This window comes from Mus musculus, chromosome 10 (assembly GCF_000001635.26).
Source record: "Mus musculus strain C57BL/6J chromosome 10, GRCm38.p6 C57BL/6J".
Classification (NCBI taxonomy): Eukaryota; Metazoa; Chordata; class Mammalia; order Rodentia; family Muridae; genus Mus; species Mus musculus.
The window spans coordinates 14,401,474-14,421,057 of record NC_000076.6 but is presented as its reverse complement, the minus strand read 5'-3'; the positions used below and the strand labels follow the sequence as shown (position 1 = coordinate 14,421,057).

General features: G+C 39.9%; 1 protein-coding gene across 8 annotated transcripts in view; it reads left to right on the top strand.

Annotated features, from left to right (window-relative positions):
- Nucleotides 1-18,475, top strand: part of Adgrg6 (adhesion G protein-coupled receptor G6) — a 143,141-nt gene extending 124,666 nt beyond the window's left edge. For 5 of the 8 annotated variants that reach the window (XM_030245001.1, XM_006512679.4, XM_006512681.4 and 2 more), the window contains 4 exons: nucleotides 349-632; nucleotides 10,501-10,602; nucleotides 11,233-11,385; nucleotides 15,620-18,475. In XM_030245001.1, the coding sequence (XP_030100861.1) occupies nucleotides 349-632; nucleotides 10,501-10,602; nucleotides 11,233-11,385; nucleotides 15,620-15,798 (718 nt within the window). In that variant the 3' untranslated portion in view covers nucleotides 15,799-18,475. Of the gene's footprint in view, nucleotides 1-348; nucleotides 633-10,500; nucleotides 10,603-11,232; nucleotides 11,386-13,123; nucleotides 13,193-15,619 lie in introns of those variants that run through there. The other 3 variants (XM_017313881.2, NM_001002268.3, XM_006512682.4) reach the window with 3 other exon arrangements.
- Nucleotides 18,476-19,584: the final 1,109 nt, after the last annotated feature.

Here is a 19,584-nt window from a genome sequence, read left to right as displayed (position 1 = left end):
CCCTGTTTATAGAGTGAAGACACACAGAGGGTCAGATGTGGTTTATAATCAGCCAAACAAGCATGCCCTCACACCAATCCGAATTCAACAAGCGACCTCATTTGGTTTTTAATGTTGATTTAAATAATGAGATTAAGACAGCAGCCATCCAAAACTAACCAAGTTGAGGGGGAAAAAACTATGAAAGGATCAAAGAAGAAACTGAGGCTCACAGAAGTTAGTAGACTTTCCATGGTGTTTCAAAAAAAAAAAAAGCTGTAAACTGTGCAAACCAGGTCAAGGGAAATTATGAGTAAACACAGGGAAGGAGCCAGTCTTTTATCTGATTCTTGTTTCTTTTCCTTTCAGCTGCTGGATTCAGGATCCTGTGGTGTTTTATGTGAGCTGTGCCGGGTACTTCGGAGTCATGTTCTTCCTGAATGTCGCCATGTTCATTGTGGTCATGGTGCAGATCTGTGGGAGGAATGGAAAGAGAAGCAACCGGACCCTGAGAGAAGAGGTTTTAAGAAACCTGCGCAGTGTGGTCAGCCTGACCTTCCTGCTTGGCATGACGTGGGGGTTTGCTTTCTTTGCCTGGGGACCCTTAAATATTCCTTTCATGTACCTCTTCTCCATCTTCAATTCATTACAAGGTAAGATAAATGGTCCCTGAGCAGAAGCTGCTTTCTAATTTTATCAAAATTGTAGACAGCTTCCCGTTGACCAGCACAGATTAAGTTTCTGTTGCTCCTCCAGATACTGAGCATAGGTGTAAGTGGCCAGTCTTAAAGAGCTCTTGCATAGGTAAAGAGGGAGACCATTAGTTGACTTTATTTTTCTTTAGCAATAATTCCCGGACACATTAGAACAGTGCCTGGTACATAGTTGGCAGTCAGTAAGTATACTGTCATGTAAGGGAGGACAAAGCAGTTTAAGGGTTAGCTGAGAGCCTAACGAGAAGCTGAAGGGTCATACCTTTGTCTTCTTTCTGGTTCAGGGCACTACTGCTGCCCTTCATGTGGACTGCACAGGTAGGTGTTCTGTGTGCAAGCAGCATGATTCAACTTGCCTCCATAGTGCCTGAGGTTTAGAAATGAAATCCAAGTCTAATTCAGAAATTTGTCTTTTTGAGGTACAGAAATTAATTCAACCAATCAAACATACCAATGTTCTCCTTTGGAAAAATATATAAGCTATCTTCTTCAAGATTCTTACCATCCTATATATAGATATATGTATATGGGGTAGAGAAGGGTCTCATTATATAGCACTAGCTAGTCTGGACTTGATACATAGATCAGACGCTGGACTCTAACTCATTGAGATCCACTTGACTCTGTCTCCCCAATGATGGGATTTGATTCCATTACACACCCTCTGGTGTGTGTCCCCTCGTGTTCTCTAAATGGATTTATGTCCGTTATATCTTGAAAATTAAATCATATTCTTTACTTTGTGGTGCTGAAGACTAAACCCAGGGCCTCATTCATGTTAGGGCTCTGAGCTCCTTTCAAGTCCTTTGAGAGCATTCTTTAAGACACCAAATATTCTCCATTCGTATGAACAAACTCTCTCATGCACTGAAGCGGCATGAGCACCACACATCATAAGAAATTAGATAACATGGTCTGAAACCCACCGTGGTGTGTGTGTGTGTGTGTGTGTATTTCACTGTGCTGGTCTCAAACTCAAAATTCTACTTCCGCCATCTAAGAGCTGGGATTATAGGTCTCCAACACCTCCACCCTCCTATTTTCAATGAGAACACCACTGATAGCACACCTGAAGCTCCTCTGCTGTTTACAGAATGATGGATGGATGGAAAAAATTCTAAGCTGGGGTGGAAATCAGGGCTGTACTCCCCAGTACTCAGTTGCCTCACTGGGTGTTCCCCAGTGCCATATTCTAAGACACACGTGCTTATCTGAAGGAAAGTAGCAGTCACTACTTGTCACCCTGCAACTTCTGCTAGCATTTGAACTGAAACAATTGTCACAAAGTAGATGTTCAGTGTCTGTTAAATAAACAAATGCTGGATGAAGGGAAGGAGAGGGCTCAGCCGTGACCTAAATCCAATCTAAGATGCCTCTGGCATAAATACTCACTAATTAATTCAGCAAATAGATACACGATTATGACACACAAAGCATGTAGGCTTGTTATCACAAGTATGTGGAACAGTAGGCCTCAGGGGTATATCCTCAAGTTGGAAGCTGAAGTTGTACCATATGAACAATCTATAAAGGGATCCAGCTCAGGAAAGGGACTGTTTTATCCCTTTTACGATAGACTACATACAAGTGCCCAAGTAAATATTGACCAAAGTGTCCACTCGCATTTGGAATTCCATGGTTTTATATTTCAGGATTGGACATGAAAGGCGTAGTCATCTGCCAGCCCAACCTCGATTTCACCGTTAAAATTTCCTGGCAGTCTCAGTGCACTTCATCAGGCGCTACAGTCCCCCGTGCAGCTCCGTTTCCACTAATGGGAATGGAGATGCTTGAGTTTTCCCAGCGTGGGTCTCTTGACGAGAGGGAAAAATGTTGTCAGCCGTCACCAAGTTAGTGTTCCTCATAAATCAGCGTCTTTTAAGATGATTTTCAAGTCATACAAATGCAGAACAATTTTATTTGCATCCAATGATATTAAAAAATACCCCAACAACAATTTAAACACACAGGGCCATCCATGGTACTGAGGGCACGACCCTATGGACAGTCATTCCACCCAGCCAGGCCATATGAAAACTAGCTGGGGCAGTATTTAAATTGGCTTTTATTGGTGAGCTAGTCTCTGCCTTCAACATGAGGCCTATTTTTGGAAGAACTTTATGCTTTATTAGAAGCATATAAAGTCTTGTGAGGTCGTGTGTGTCAGTAACCCCAGAGCTCAGGACGCAGGAACAGAAAGTTACTGAGTTCAAGGTCTCTCTTCTGAGTAACAGGAAGATGCCTGATTTTTAAAGGGGGAAAGGAATAAGCCCTGTGACACATGAAACTTAGAAAATTCTCTTTTATTTTTTTCTGAAATGATGAGGATCAGAAATACACACACACATGCTGCTCCAGGAAGTTTTCATACACATACACACACACACACACACACACACACCACACACACACACACACACGAAAAGCCTCTCATATTCATATATATATATATATATATATAATTTAACTACTAAATTCTGTATGATCCCCAATGCCTTTTCTACTTCTCCAACATATGGATAACTTTGACTTTCCTAATAAGTTCAACAGGTTGCAAATTTTAGTCCATACCGGGAACTTGATCCTCAATTCTCTATTTCCAGAAATAAAAGGCAGTATTGATTAGCAGTCAAATATACCCAGGCCATTACGTGTATCCAAATGTGAGAGCATAATAAATATACCATACAGTTCTGCAACCAGCTGCTGCAGGGAACACAAAAAGGAATGTTCGGTCCATTCAGAGATGTTGACCTTAATTATGTTTTATATATATCATGGAGCAACAGAAATCATGTATCTTTGTGGACTGCATGGGAGTTAACGGAACACTTTCATCTAGTGTCTGTTACTCTCAGGTTTGTCAGACTGAAAAGCAGGAGCCTCAGAAAGAGACAGGCTCCTTTTTAATAGGCAAACTAATGTAGGAAAAGGTCATGACTTTCCAAAGATCTGACAATAAAATTTTTATTATATATATAATATATATATTATATATAATAAATATATATATGATATATATTTTTATTATATATGACAATAAAATTTTATTATATATATTTATTATATTTTTATTATATATTATATATAATTTTTATTATATATATTATATATATGTCTGTATATATATGAAAATTAAACAGCACATTAATAGGTGTCACGGTATTAAAAGTATAATTTTCAATAGAAGCTGAGGACTAAATCATATTCTTTAGCTGACTGTTCTGTTCATGTCAATGTTCTTATTTGGGACATGAATATCTATGTCCATTTATTAAATGCTAGTAAACATAACAATAAGTTAATGGGAATTTAATTTGTTGTCCAACAGGAACCATCAGTAATCTCGATCCTGTTGGCTGGCTAAGACATTAAGTTAAATTTTGAGATACATGAAATTAAATGCCATCTGACTCTTTCTTGGCCTGTTAGGTCTGTTAGGAGTCTCATGGAAGTTAAGCTGTGACACAAGGACACACATAAGGCACATGTGTAATTGCTGCCAAGGCAAAGATGGGATACTATTATATATAACTGAAAGTGGGTACTTTTCAACGGCAGACACCGGAAATGACATCAAGTGCGATGAAACATGACACATCGCAAGGAAATATATTACTCACCCTTTTAGAGGACATTTTTTTTTTTTTTTTGGCCACAGAGAAATAACTTTGTAAAGGATGTCTTTGTAGTATGAAAAGAAGATTCAAAACAAAGTTTCCCAAAACAGTCATAAACCCAACCTATCAACAGCGGGCTTTGAGTAACAAGAGAACCCAGGAGGTGTTTAGTCTTCGGAGCAGACTCACTGGAGAGCTTAGAAGCCATCTGGACTGTTTCACAGTGGTCAAGTATATAGCACACATAGCCTCTTCTTCCCAAATAGCCAGTTTGATGAATTATTGACTGATTTTCACATCAAAACTCCAAAATGCACAGTCATGATCTAAGACGCTAATTGCCCACTGCTGCTTGCCTGACCTCTTTTTTTTGCCTAGAGTTGCTTTATGTTTATATTGATGTTTATGTCTTCCTTCTGTGTTTCTATAGGTTTGTCAGTCAGACTCAGAAAAGAAAAATGTTATTTTTTGTACAAATTTATTGCTGACTTTTTTTGGGGAAATACCAGTGGCCTTTAGATAGAAGAACACTCAAAGAAATCACTCAAAGCTATCATTTTTCCCTCCACCTGGATTTCAATGAGACCTTTTGGAACAGTGACAGATGGCCACTTATACCGACTTGGATTTTACACCATGATATTTGGAGAAACCCATTCTAGCATTTTTTTAAAATTTTTTTTCAATAATTAGGCTCAACATCTAAGAAATAGCTACTCATTTTACATATACTCCTGGAAGCTGTCTCTGCATGAGCCAAACAAAGGGAATGGATTCTATATGGCAGTCAAATATTCTAGTCAAAATATCTTTCCTCGCCCACAAATAACACCATCAGGATCAAGATTGAACACAAGTCATATAATGCACAGTTAACATTTATGCCAGAGTGTCAAAAGAGGCTTATATTTATTTTCCAAGACACTACTACCATTCTAGGTTCACTGACAGAACTAAGAATCAGAAAGCAAATCTACTTCTTTGTAAGATTTTTTTAGAACGTCTCCATCCTGCAGGCTCAGGGCACTCTCTACAGTCTCTTCCGCGTCTTCCTCTACTGTATTTGCACAGCTAGCCTGGCTTCCAAAAGCATGGGCTAAGATTTTCTACCTTCAAAATTCCCATAGACAGCCCTACCTCCCACGTGAATTACAGCATTCTTTCTTCTTCATCACAGCTGGAAATAGTATTAGTCTAAAATTTAAAAAAAAAAAAAAATCTGTCACATTTACTGAGATTTAAGAAATTCTCAGTTCTGAGATAATATTGGTGTTTGTGTGAAGCAAATATACAGCAGAAGATGGATGTTAAAGACTGCACTGTGTGGGAGGGAGACGGGAGGGTGGGAATGGCTGGAAAACCGTTGCTCACATAGCATGGAGTGGTTTCAAGTAAATGAAATAAACAATCAAGGCAGATTTCAAGGGGAAGTCACTGTTGCTACAGAATTCTGGCTTGGATTCTCTCAAGCGAGGCTTCGGTTCACCAAAGAAATGGACAGCTGTAGCTGTTTTGTTTGTTTGTTTTTGTTGTTGTTGGTGGTTGGTTGGTTTGTTTTTGTTGTTTTGTTTTGTAACAGGAAGGCTTCATGAACTTAGCACTAAAGCAATCAAGATGGAGTGAAATCTTTTTGCTATATAGGCACCCAACCTCCCTGGGATGACCCTTAGACCTCAGTTCAGGAAAACTGAAGGTACCAAGTAAAGCTCTCTCATTGCCACCCCAGCCACAAAATGGAGCTTTTTCGGATGTTTCCTAGGTAGACTGAACATTCTCAAGGAGGAAACATACAGATAGGATGGAGATAAGGTTGGAAATGGAATGGATTCACTTTAATGCCTGCGGAGACCCCAGTAATATTTTGTACCTAACTTGGCTTCTGGAGCTGTGATGTTTATATGGAGAGAAACAGCAGCTGAGAGGGGACATGGGTCACGTTCCTTTCTTAGTCTCCACCTGCTCTTGGCTCTCGTGGCTTAATTTTTAATACTGCTTCCTAAAAAGGCTTAGAATACAATGTGGATTCAACCATATTTCTCATGGCTGAACTTTAAATAGAAGAGTTATATTTTCCTGAAAACAGATGTTTTATCACTTATTGTTTGGTTAGCTTAAATTCACATGAGAAACATTCGTTGCTACAAAGAACAAAACAGCCTACAAGGATATCCTTATTCTAATTTAGCATGAAAATGTGTTTCAGAGCAAAAAAAGAGAGTTTTTTATAATAAATATAGTACCTTTAATTTTCAAATAAAATCTTCACTAAGTTTTCATTTCTCAAAATTATTATCTATCTTTTTACCACAACTTATTATAGAATATAGAACTTTAATATGAGTTTTATCTATCATGTAATTTTTGAAGAGATGGATCAGGTTTTAATCTAAGCTTACTTGGTGCCTATGTATTCACAGTAAGTTACAGAGATGATTAAAAATGCAATGTCATTTCTTATTATATAATTGTGATATAGAACAAGGTTACACAAATTATTTTTAAAGATTTATTTACTTTTATTTTGTATGGGTGTTTTGCCTAGATATATGTCTGTGTACCAAGTATATGCCTGGTGTCCAGAAGATAGCATCAGATCCCCTGGAATTGGAGTCACAGACAGTTGTTAGTCCCCATGTGGATGGTAGCATTGAACTGAGATCTTCTGAAAGAGCAGTCAGTGCTCTTAATCATTGAACCATCTCTCCAGCCCCTGGCTATATAACTGATTAAAATGTTTCATTAAGTCAGTTTATCTTTGAACTCATTCTCTCTGACTACAGTCTGCATGTGATTCTCAAAGTAACTTATAGTTTAGCTTCCCAAAAGGTTCAAAAGTCAAATTTAAAGCCTAGTTCTTTTCTAGTAAAATGTCTGCTGAATATTTATTGAAAATGTCATAAATATCTCATAAGGTTTCTTTTTTCCCATTCACATGACATGTAAACATACAGAGTATTATGAAAAGAATATTAATGGAGTCTGAAGGTAAGCAGTGTCCATAAAACTTTGCCTTCTGCTCTCAACTGGAAGATAATCATTGACTCAGCAATGGGCCCTAAGGTAGCCATTTGATTTATACTGGAAATGAACATCTTCAAATGAGGAGAGTATCTTCCGGCTCACACAGGAGATTCACTTATACATTAATCACACGATTACTAATGTTCTCAGTCATGTAGCAGCAACAACAAAACCCTCAAAGAACAAGTGAGAGAGTTCTGACATCGTTAAAGGAAAGTAAATTAGACTTAAACCACCAGGCAATCTCTAAACAATGGCCCTCTTTGTCTGCAGCCTCCATAGATCTCACCTCAGGCCTCCAGTCTCTGACTTCAAACATAAAAACATCTACTACACTATTTGATGTCTGCACTATAGGTACCACATGCATTCACTTTGTAGACTATCCTGCAGGAGTACACAGGATTAGGTAGGCATGACCCTCTGATTCAGTCATTTGGATGTGGAGATGAGATCTGATCTGATTATACTCCTCCCAACTCCCTGAGGAGGAGTGCCAAAGGCCAGGCATTGCTCCTACGTGTGACCAAGTATGGAAGAATGCCCTTCCTGGCTCTGAGACCTTTCATGCCCTCAATAGATCAGGCCAGTGCTGGAGCTGCTGTGTGCTTTCCAAGCCTTCCTCCTCTAATTTGCAACACAGGGATCTTGAGGGTGGATGTGTTTCTGAATAACTACAGTTTCACATTTATTAAAGCTATCTTTTGTAGGTAGAACTCCTTTGTTAGTTTGTTGTTTGAAATTTTCATATTTGCATTTATGTAAAATGGGCTTTGATCCAGGCTGTACGTATCCCATTGACTTCAATTCCTCCTTAGTCTCCCTCTCAACATGCCACCAAATTCAGGTGCTCTTTTTTTTTTAATAATAACTCTCAGAGTCCACTTATGCTGTTGCTAGTATGTATATGAGTCCAGCATCATCTACTAGAACATGTGTACCTTATCAGAGGCCACATCACTATAGAAAATGACTCTGTATCCCAGCAGACATCACTTGCCAACAGTTCTTCAGCTGGGGGTGGCCCTGGTGACCTCCTCCAAATTGAGATTTTTGTCTGGCTTTATGCAGATCTTGTGTATACAATCAGAGCCACTGTGAGTTTATGGGTTTAACTGCCCTGTTGTGTCCAAAATATACTGTTTTCTTATAGTTTTCTATTTTCTCTGGCATTTACAATCTTCCAATCCCTTCTTCGCTGATGATCTCTGAACCTTGGGTGTAGAATCAGCTACATACATCAGTGACACACATGTCCCTTAGGCTTGAGTACTTTGCACTCTCTTACTCTTTGAATGTGGACGGTTATGGGTCTCTGATGAGCATTGAGAAATGCACTAATCTCTGGGTATATGGAGCTAATTTAACACTATGTCCAGTTAAGAGAATGTCCAGATAGCAGTGGGTTCTCCCTTAGGTTCCAAATAGGCTTGCATCTTCTGCAAGACCCTTCCTTTTGTGGACTCACCACCACTGCCACCAGTGTAATATGAAACAGAGGCATTGCTTTGAAGTTCACTTGCATGTTTTTCAGAAAATTTTGCCTTAAAGGTGTTTTCATTGTAGTCCTAGCTTTTAATTTGCATAGAACCCAGTCTGTTCTGTTTTCTTCTGTTTTGTAAGGAGGTCTCCCAGTGTAGCCCAGGCTGGCATTGAACTTATCCACTTAACCAAGCCTTCCCAGTTTGAGGTGCACCCCTACTGCATCAGTATCAGCTAGTGTGTGTGTGTGTGTGTGTGTGTGTGTGTGTGTGTGTGTGTGTGTGTGTGTGTGTATCTGTGTGTCTGTGTGCGTGTATGTGTGTGCATGTGTGTGTATGTCTGTGTGTCTGTGTGTGTGTGTGTGCATATGTGTATGTCTGTGTGTGTCTGTGTGTGCATGCATGTGTGTGTGTATAGGTGTGTATATCTGTGTGTATGTCTCTGTGTGTGCATGTGTGTGTGTATGAGTGTATGTCTGTGTGTGTGTCTGTGTGTGTGTGTGGCGCATGCACGCGCGTCACGCATGCGCACGCACGCACATATGAGCCTGCATCTCTATAGGCCTAAGGATGATATTGGATGTGGATAAGATCTCTCCTCTGAACCTAGAGATAATCAGCATAACTGGTCTGACAAGCCAGCTTGCTCTGGGGATCCTGTGTCTCCACCATCACCCTGACCACCTAGCATCTATGGAAGATGTAGGGATTTGAATTCCTGTCTTCCTGCCTTTACAGCAGGTGTTTTACCTACTGAGAAATCTTCCCAGCCCCTACATAGGACTCATTTTGAACTCCATATTTCTAATCACATCTCATCCCTTAAAATGAGCATATGTTCACTGAGTGAGCATAGGATGAATTCATCTAATTAGCCTATGCTATGATTCCCACACTAAGGAAACAGTCATTCATCTGTTGTATGATTCCTGGCATCATTCCACGAACAACCATAGCACAGAGACAGACAGACAGACAGACAGACAGACAGACACTGTATTTGGAGGTTTATTGTCCACTAGGAAAAGCTAATCAAACAAACCAATGACTCTACAAGGAACACAGGAGCCCCGTGTACTGATCAGTGTACACAAGAGGGGATGAGTAGGATCTGAATTAAGAATGAATTATAACTTCAGACACTGACTACTCTAGGGAGTGTTTGGCTCACCTGAGGCACGGGACTATTACTAAAAGATCTGAAGAAAGTGTTCAGCATGGTGTTGGACAAGGACAAGCCTGATACACACTGGCCAACAGAAGAATATTCAAGTGGTTTGGGCATCACAGCCAGAACTTCTGTTAAGAACATCTGAAGTTGGAGATGCAGCTAACAAAGCAAGATGTCCTAGAAGCTGTGTGGGTTAGAATGCTGCCCTGGGAAGGGAGAGGAAGGAAGGCAATGAAAATCATCATTGAGTCTTAGGAGTACACTGAAGTCATAAGGCATGCTGAACAGTCAAAGACAGAATCAGATCTGTGCACTTGTTCTGAATTCTGTGCCTCTCTGTTCTTCTGCAGACCAATCTGCTGACTGCATACATTGAGTCCCTTCCTTAAGATCTTTGTACCTCGGTGACAGTGACTTAGTTATAAAACCTTAAGAGAACTCCACACACTTAATAATGTTTATCCTAGTAACGTGCCACTTGTTTTGATAACTATCCTCATGTTCTCTTGTCACAGGTTTATTTATATTCATCTTCCACTGTGCGATGAAGGAGAATGTTCAGAAACAGTGGAGGCGTCACCTCTGCTGTGGCAGGTTTCGGCTAGCAGACAACTCAGGTAAAGGCCTGGGGTTAACTGGTTTCATTTGGAAGCACTTGAAACCAATGGCATTGCTCCTTATGCTGTCACAGCATCCCAACCTCACCGAGAGTGCCTTTCAGACAGAGCACATGAGGATGCTGAGCTGGCACGTCAGATTGATAGGGCTTGAGAGTATCTGAGCACATTGAACCCCATCCTTGAATGCTGTAAACAAGAAACGTGAAGTCCAGAGTTGTTTAAAAACTTGCTCAAGTTTTAACATTTAATTTGGCAACTCCTGTACAGGGTTCCTCCACATGAGATCCACCTTGCCATTTTTAAATTCACAGTTGCATTTTTGGTGAAGAGATTGTTCTTAGGATATATAATATTTAGAGGAAACTGTCACTAACTTTTTAAACATCTGCAAATTCTTCCCCCCTATAGGACATTGAAGTGGGATACTACATAGCATATGCACAGGGTCAGAGCAAGAAACTCTTCTCTCCTTGACTTCTTACTGTTTCCATGTCAGTCTCTTTAAATCACTGTGAATACTGGGAAACGAGTTGTTCTGGATAGATTGAATGATGTGTTGATAGATTTGGGGACAGCTTGTATTTTCTATAAGCTAACTAATAGCATCCTGTTCTCTATTCTTTCCAGATTGGAGTAAGACAGCTACCAATATCATCAAGAAGAGCTCCGATAACCTGGGGAAATCTTTGTCTTCAAGCTCCATTGGCTCCAATTCAACATATCTCACATCCAAATCAAAGTCCAGCTCCACTACCTATTTCAAAAGAAACAGCCACTCGGGTGAGTCATTCTTAGCCTGCAAAGCTTCCCTTGGGTTGGTTTGCATTTCACCGTTTTCATCACAAAACTGACTTATAATGAGTGGTGGATCCCAGTGCTTGCTAAAGAGCACTTAGATTTAAGATTTACCTAAACTATCCTGTCCAGCTAAAGACTTTCTCCATTGGCTTTGTAAATTTTAAATTGAAAGTAATTTTCAACCCAACTACATCTTCCTGGTTATAATATCAGTAGCTCTCATTATTTTTATAACTTCAAAGTGTGACCTGAAACATTTTTCCCATTTAAATTGTGAATATTTCATTTTAAAGTCATTTTTATTTAAAAATATAGAAACCAAATTGCAGAACAGTTCAACCCAGGATGAAATTTTCAGGTATAAAAAGAGAAATTTCGTATGGGGGGGGGGCAGGAAGAAGCATAAAGTGGAATGAATATTTTGTTTAAGACTTAACGAAGACCAAAGTGTGGACACTTTGCCCCTTCTTAGAATTAGAAACAATCACCCATGGAAGGAGTTACAGAGACAAAGTTTGGAGCTGAGACAAAAGGACAGACCATCTAGAGACTGCCATATCCAAGGATCCGTCCCATAATCAGCCTCCAAACACTGACACCATTGCATACACTAGCAAGATTTTGCTGAAAGGACCCAGATATAGCTGTCTCTTGTGAGACTAGGCCGGGGCCTAGCAAACACATAAGTGGTTGCTCACAGTCAGCTATTGGATGGATCACAGGGCCCCCAATGGAGGAGCTAGAGAAAGTATCCAAGGAGCTAAAGAGAGCTGCAACCCTGTAGGTGCAACAACATTATGAACTAACCATTACCCTGGAGCTCTTGACTCAAGTTGCATATGTATCAAAAGATGGCCTAGTCGGCCATAACTGGAAAGAGAGGCCCATTGGACACGCAAACTTTATATGCCCCAGTACAGGGGAACACCAGGGCCAAAAAGTGGGAGTGGGTGGGTAGGGGAGTGGGGGGGGAGGGTATGGGGGACTTTTGGGATAGCATTGGAAATGTAAATGAGGAAAATACGTAATAAAAAATATTTTAAAAAATATTTTTAAAAAAAGACTTAATTCCTTAACCACTGGAAGTGATGAGGTGCAGTAAGCTGCTGCTACCCCTATGACACTAATGAAACACGAAAGAACAGAGAGCATTCATAAAGTAACGAGGACTGTCAGAAACATTGCTGTTGTTCATGCCCTGTTGGGTCAACAGAGCTCTTGTGGCCACACATTCTGACACTAAGCATATACACAGATAATCCTGAAGACAACCGGGAAATAAAGAATGTAGCTGCAGTGCTTGATTGTGAGATATCAGAAAGGTTTCAACATTTAACGTCAAAGGAAAGTGATAGGATTTTTAGGTTTAGATACTAATTAAACCCCTTAACAGAGAGGTGTAGTGCCCTAGCACACACTATGATATATCTAGGAGCATAATGGAAAGAAATTTAAATTATTTACTCTAATAAGTTGTTACATGTGTGACCAGAGATGAGTGGCATAGGAAAGACTAGAGTCTGATATTTTTCTTAAAAGGTGTGAGATGTGAAGTGTCTATACTGACAACTCAGGTTGCAAACAGTTTAATTCCAAGTCTAAATCCCCAGCAGTTGTTGTTGGTGGGTCAGCTGTCTACTGAGAATGGTTTGGGATGTGCAGAAAGCCACTCCATAACCTCATAAATATATAATTGGATTATTTCTTGGAATTGATCTAGACGTTCATATGTTTATGGTGTAGATAATTTCTCCTAAGAGAATTCCTTCAACAAAAGTGGATCACTCAGGTAATTTCTACTGCTTTTTTTTGGATGCATGAGTTTGTGCAAGGTAATGAGAACATCTGCATGGATTAAGCTAAGATTCTTGCTGCACCAGCAAAATAGCTTGTTCTTTACAGTACTTCTCAGCTAGCACACTGGTACTCCTGCACTGAGCTGGAATCTGAAATTTCTGACAGCGGGCTGTGCCAGCTCTTCTCTGCTTGAGGTGTACAAACTGTGCCTTCTAGGAAATGTACCATGCTCCTGATGAGTGGGTTACATATCTCGTAATATAATGGCAAAAGTAAAACAAAAGAAATTCTTAGTAAACTTTTTGTAATATGATGTGACTTTTTAAAACTTTTCACTGTTTCTTGGATTGCTGGGTGTGTCATGGTACATTTGTAGAAGTCTTGAATGAAAAAATGTTAATTGCAAGCTGCCTTATGGTGTTTTTTTATCTGCTTGAGACTAAAATATGTGTCAAATAATGGTTCACATCTCTAGCCCCTGGTTTTCAGAAATACAATCTAAATCTTTGTCACTCATAATGTGATGTTTAAGGAGAAGCCATGAGACATCATGTATGTACAGGATATATTGAATTCACACACACACAGTTTTACTCTACCAGAGTATGATGAACCACCCTGCAGGAACATATATTTAGAATGGGACCAATTGCAGTCTGTAAAACTACATGCCTTTGGAAAACTGTCCAGGCACCAGAAGGGATGCATCTTTAACATTTCTCTAAGGACCTGTGGTTTGCTACAAACGTCAAGCACAAATTTTTCATCATTCATATTTCATTTAATAAGAAAACCCTTCGACAGAAAACCAGTGGCTAGTGAATCTGTGAACCCAAATGCAGTCCAAATCCAACCAGCTTGCTGAGAGCCTCATGGACAGGACTTTTATGGGACTCATCCAGGCTTTCTCTAATTCATGCTAGGACAAGCTGTAATCATTCTATCATCCCATCTGCCCGTCATCCAACACATCATCTCCTGTTTCCCCCATTTCCTTTAGCATGGGATGAGACCACCATGTCCTGCATTCACCCTTTTGGCTTGGTGTTTGCTCTCAGACAGAGCAGTAGCAGAGCAGTAGATACCATGATGATGACCCGGACTTTGAATCTTATTGATGCATTTTACAAATGATTTCATATACTGGGCCCAGTTTACTCAAAACACACTCTGATTTGGGAGGGCTGGCTACTGAGATCAGTGTTTGGGGGTAGCATTTTCTTGCTTCTCTCACCAAGTATAGAAGAGATATGACTAAATGGAAGCCATCTTCTTTTCCTTTTCATCACTCCGAAATCTATAATTTGGTTAATCTAGGGCAAAACATCTCCCAAAGCATATTAGGAAGGAGAAGACAAGACAGTCACTGATTATATTCATAGACGCACACAATGTTACATTGGTAATAAGGGCCGTATGAGTTTCAAGTTACAGACCATTTACCTCAGTCAATTTTAGATCTTCTGAGCATGTGAAAAAAAAAAAGTGTGCGCTTATCTAGTTCTGAAAACTCTAGAAATTTACTTAGTGGTCCCTAATTGCTATTAATTTCTCTGACATTCTTATTGCTTTTGAACTGTTTCTGGTGGAGAGAATTTTACTTTATAATATGATAATGCTTCTGTTGACTTCCACTCATATCTCAACTAACAACCATAAGAAGGAAATGCACTCAATACTCATGTTTATTTTGATTGATATTTGCTCCCCAAAAGCATTTAAATTGTGTCAAATGTTTTTATGACAGTGTCATCCTTACATAAGTAGAGTATAGTGAGTTTCCTTGCACTCAGAAACTCAGAGGCAGCTATATCTGCTGGTTTTCCCTACTCTATGCTATTTGTAAAATATATCTTAGATATCATATCTTTTTCCATGAATGTCCCAACACATTTCATTCAGTTTTTATTTTTGTTTTATTTGTTTGTTTGTTTGTTTGTTTGTTTGTTTATTTTGTTTGTTTGTTTGTTTTTTGAGACAGGGTTTTTCTATGTAGTCCTGGCTGTCCTGGAACTCACTTTGTAGACCAGGCTGGCCTCGAACTCAGAAATCCACCTGCCTCCACCTCCCGAGTGCTGGGATTAAAGGCATGCACCACCACTCCCGGCTTTCATTCAGTTTTTAATCTCACTTCTGAATTTGGAGACTTTTGGTGCATACATTTTTTAAAGTTAAATTATTTTATTTATTAATTCTGAAAAGTAACATTTTAGGGAATATTTTCAAATACCATGCCACAAAAGAAATTACTTGAAGGCAAGCTGAGGTTCAGTGAATATTAGAAGTGCATTTGAAGGTGGGAACTGCCTACTCTGTAACCTGTCAGAGAATCAAGAACTTCCTTTTCTTTGTGTCCTTCTTGGGTGTCGTGGCCTTGTCCCTGTCACTGCAGACTAAGCTCTCGTATTGTTTCTTGCAGACAGCACTTCCACGGACAAGTCCCTGTCAAAACTGACCCATGCTGGTGGAGAACAGACGTCAATCATTCCCGTCCATCAGGTTATTGATAAGGTCAAGGGTTACTGTAATGCCCATTCCGATAACTTCTATAAAAATATCATCCTGTCAGATGCCTTCAGCCACAGCACAAAGTTTTAATGTCATTGAGAGGGGAAACAAAGGGAAAAGAAAGCCTGTCTGGAGAAGTGTGATGCCCAAGAAGCACGGAAAGCTACGCCGGTGGAATGTCAGTGTGCTGCTCTGTAGGGAACTGCAGAGCTTAGAGGACTGACTGCATCTTGTTAGGGAAGCATCTTTGAGATGCAGAATTCATCTTTTTTGGAATATTTCCATGGTGGAGCTCAGTCATCACACTTCAAGAGCTGAGAACACTCTGAGCCCGGCAAGAATACAGGACTTCTTAGACTGTAATTGAATCAAACTCATCAGAATCGGGGGGAGGGGGGGAAGGCGTTAAAATTATAGGCCTTGAGAGGAGAACCCCAAGAAGAAATTTGAGTTTAGCTCTCATATACCACACCTCATAGTTAGGCTTGGCAGTGGCCTGACTCTTGTAAAGACAATGTAGAAAACACACTAATTACTGTTTGTAGTGTCTTTGGATGCTCACGGGTTCTGTTCCAGTGCTATTTTCTATGAATATAGCAGCATCGTTTCCTTTTTCAGTGAAATTTCAACCATAAGTAGAAAAGAATTGTTTACTATTTGACCCACATATTAAACATGCTTTTTTTCTCTATTATGGCAAATATTGAATATTCATGAACATAACTTGCTAAACAAGTATTCCAAAAATTTGATCTAGTCAATCCATTGTGTGAATCTCAAATATCTCAAGACACGCAGCCTAAGCATCTCCATTATCCCGTGCACATAAGCCAATCCAGTTGAATGTGGACATTACGTTCAAGTGGGCCTCCTGGAACTTAAGAACAAGCACCTCTCCTGTCCCCTTCTGTGTGCACATAGGTCCATAGGCTCATTAGAGGGATGAGAGTTCCCATTAAGCACTCCATGCAATGGCCTCTCACTGTTTAAAGAACACACTTTTGAGATTATGTGGTCCTATCCTTGTTTTAATGATTAAAAAAAAAAAGACATTCCAAATCACATAAACTTCAGAGGCCTCTGGCTCCCTCTAGTGACAAGTTTGTTCCAAGGGACATACACTGAAACATACAGCTGTCTAGGTTATAAATGTGTAGGTCTACAACTGCTAGTCTAAAAACTGTTTGCACCGAGCCCTCTGATCAGAGTGGATGAGACCCTACAGAGGGCTGGCAGGATTTACTAATCTAGTGGAATATGCATGGATCAGACTGTGGCATACAAGTCGTGCAGAGCATGAAGCAGCTTACCTAACTCTTAAACTATCCTAAGCAATGTGTGCTTGCCTGTTAGTGAGGGTGTAGGTTGAGCCCAAGTGGTGGAGTCCTATTCATGGGCCTCAGTGCATGCTGGCTTTAGCCCCATGCTCAGGGTTCTCTGGGAAGTTTCAGGTTTCCAAGATAGCACAGTGACCACAAAGGGAGATTTTAGCAGAGCCAGCCTGCTAGAAGGCAGGAGTAGCCAGAATGGAACATCTGTGCAGAAAGTAGGCCATTCTCAGCTAGGATGTAGAAGAACTTGCAGGCTTTGAAACAGCCAACAGATCCCCTTAGCTCTCTGTCAGTCACGAAGCTATATGCCAGGCTGCAAAGGATGTCAATAGCATGTGGCAATGGGGGTTTTTATTGCCATTCATTCTTTAGCAACCTGGACTGCCATCTTGGCAGACCTGAACTTTGCTGAGCCTGATTTTCACAAAGGAGTAGGCCATGTAGGAGAAAGGGATAGTGACTTAGTCTTAAGGTGACTAAGATTCACCTCAGCAGAGCCAATCTTTTTGGGGGGATGGGAGGGAGACTTATATTAGCAGGCTGCTCATTGTACCACAGGATACATATAGGTAGAATATAATCTCGATAGACACTGACTATTGATATACGCCCCCAAACTTAAGGTGTTCATGTTAGATTTTAATTAGCTGTGAGATTTATGCACAAAGTGAATATTTAGCTGATAGAAATTATGATTTTGTTTCAAATGTGGCTTTGCTTTTGTTTTGTTTTGTTTTGTTTTTTCTTACTAGCATTGAGATCTGAGAAAGATCTTTTTTTATTTTTTTCATATTTGGCAATGATGTCAGCTCCATTTTAAAAATCTCCAATAACCAGGTAAGAAAAGAAAGAAAAAAATTAAGAAACAACAGGCCAAACATATTTGCAAGTGGATTTAAACGACTGGTCCAAATTTTGCCTTCAGTTACAAGTCTGTGGCTCTCATTTGCCTCCTCAGAAGAGTGGGACAGGGCTCCATGGGAGACCCAGAGTTCAGGCTACACACAGCTGTAAAACAGCCCCAATCCTGACTCTGGCTATTCGCTTCCCACCCTCTCCTTTCACTGTGATGTGTTCCAGGTTTAGCCTAGGGTCCATTCTTGTCACTGTTTCTTACTGTGTAGAGTACCTTTGGCAATGTCTCTTCTGTACATATTTATTTATTTGTGTTCACGTCAGTTTGTTTCATATCTTAGCTTTCTTTCACCCAGCTTTGTTGTTTTAATTAACTGCCCATTAGAGAGACTGTACTTTTTTTCTAGAAAAAAATATTGTGAAACAGTTTTCTGTAGTGATATTGTTGAATATGACAGGTAAAGCAACTGTGAGGGCAAACTAGAATTAGTAGTGAGAAACTGCTAAAGCTGATTTGCCATTTTACTGAAATGGAAAATGATTTTTTTTCAAATAAATACTTATATTGTTCATGTTCCAAATTATTCAGTTCCTTTATGAGGGATCGTTTCTATTTCTGCCTCCTAAATAGGGAAAAACATTATTTGACAACTGGAAAATAACCCTGCCACCAATAAATCCAATGACATGCGGCAACTTTGCCAAAACACTAGGAATGAATATATGACGAAGGTCCAGGTCCCAGGATTAATGCACTCTGACGTTAGAGTTTCTTAGGATAACTAACACAGAGCCAGGCTGTGGGGCAGCTTAAACATAACTTAGGCTTTTATTTCCTTTGAAGCAAAGTCTAAAGCATCCAAAAAAATAAATGAGTAAAGGAAAGAAAGGAAGGAAGGAAGAAAAGGAAAAAAAAGAAGAGGAAACAAAAGTATGTCGAATTCAGAGCTATATTTTTCTCATATGTAAAGTTGCTATTTCCATGGTGGGAGACTTGGAAAATGGTCAGTTTTAGTTAACTTCACTTGCATGATCAGAACAGAGGTGCCCCACTTCCTTTTTCCTCTGGTAACTTAGAATCATTCCTCTCCGCAGAGCCAAGGCCAACTTGGCTCATGATCCTCCTCGGGAAAGTGTGCACCTAACACTAAGTTGTCAGCCTCTTTGGCAGGTCACTGCAAGACCAGATCTTCTGCGCCAAGATTCACAACTCCCGGCCAAGTCACGTTAAGCAAACAGGAGTTGCTTAAGGGCCATCTGCAGACCTGGGTGATCAGGTCGCGTCTGAAGGCATGAGCTGCAGAGGAGAGCTCACAGGAAACTGTTTGATTTCCACACCACTCCACATTTATAGCAGTTTTGGAGTCTGTATGAGTTGGGCTTTGTAAATGCAGAGCCTTGGCCAGGCTTTGGAGCTCGAAATTAAATAACATGCCACTCTTTCTATCTGAAGCTAAGCTCTCTCCTTTCATTTCTCTGTTTCCCACTCCATCTCTCCCCTTTATATCACCTCCTTTCTTCATTCAAGGGAAGAAGATTTATGTTATACTTTTCTTGTTCTGCCTTCTTCAAGAGAAAATGAAATGAGAATAAAAGTGAAAGTTTCAAATATTTTCATTTATAGCTTACTTTCTACCAAGACATAAAGGAAAAGGGAAGACTTCCCATTTTGTTGCCACAGGAAACACCA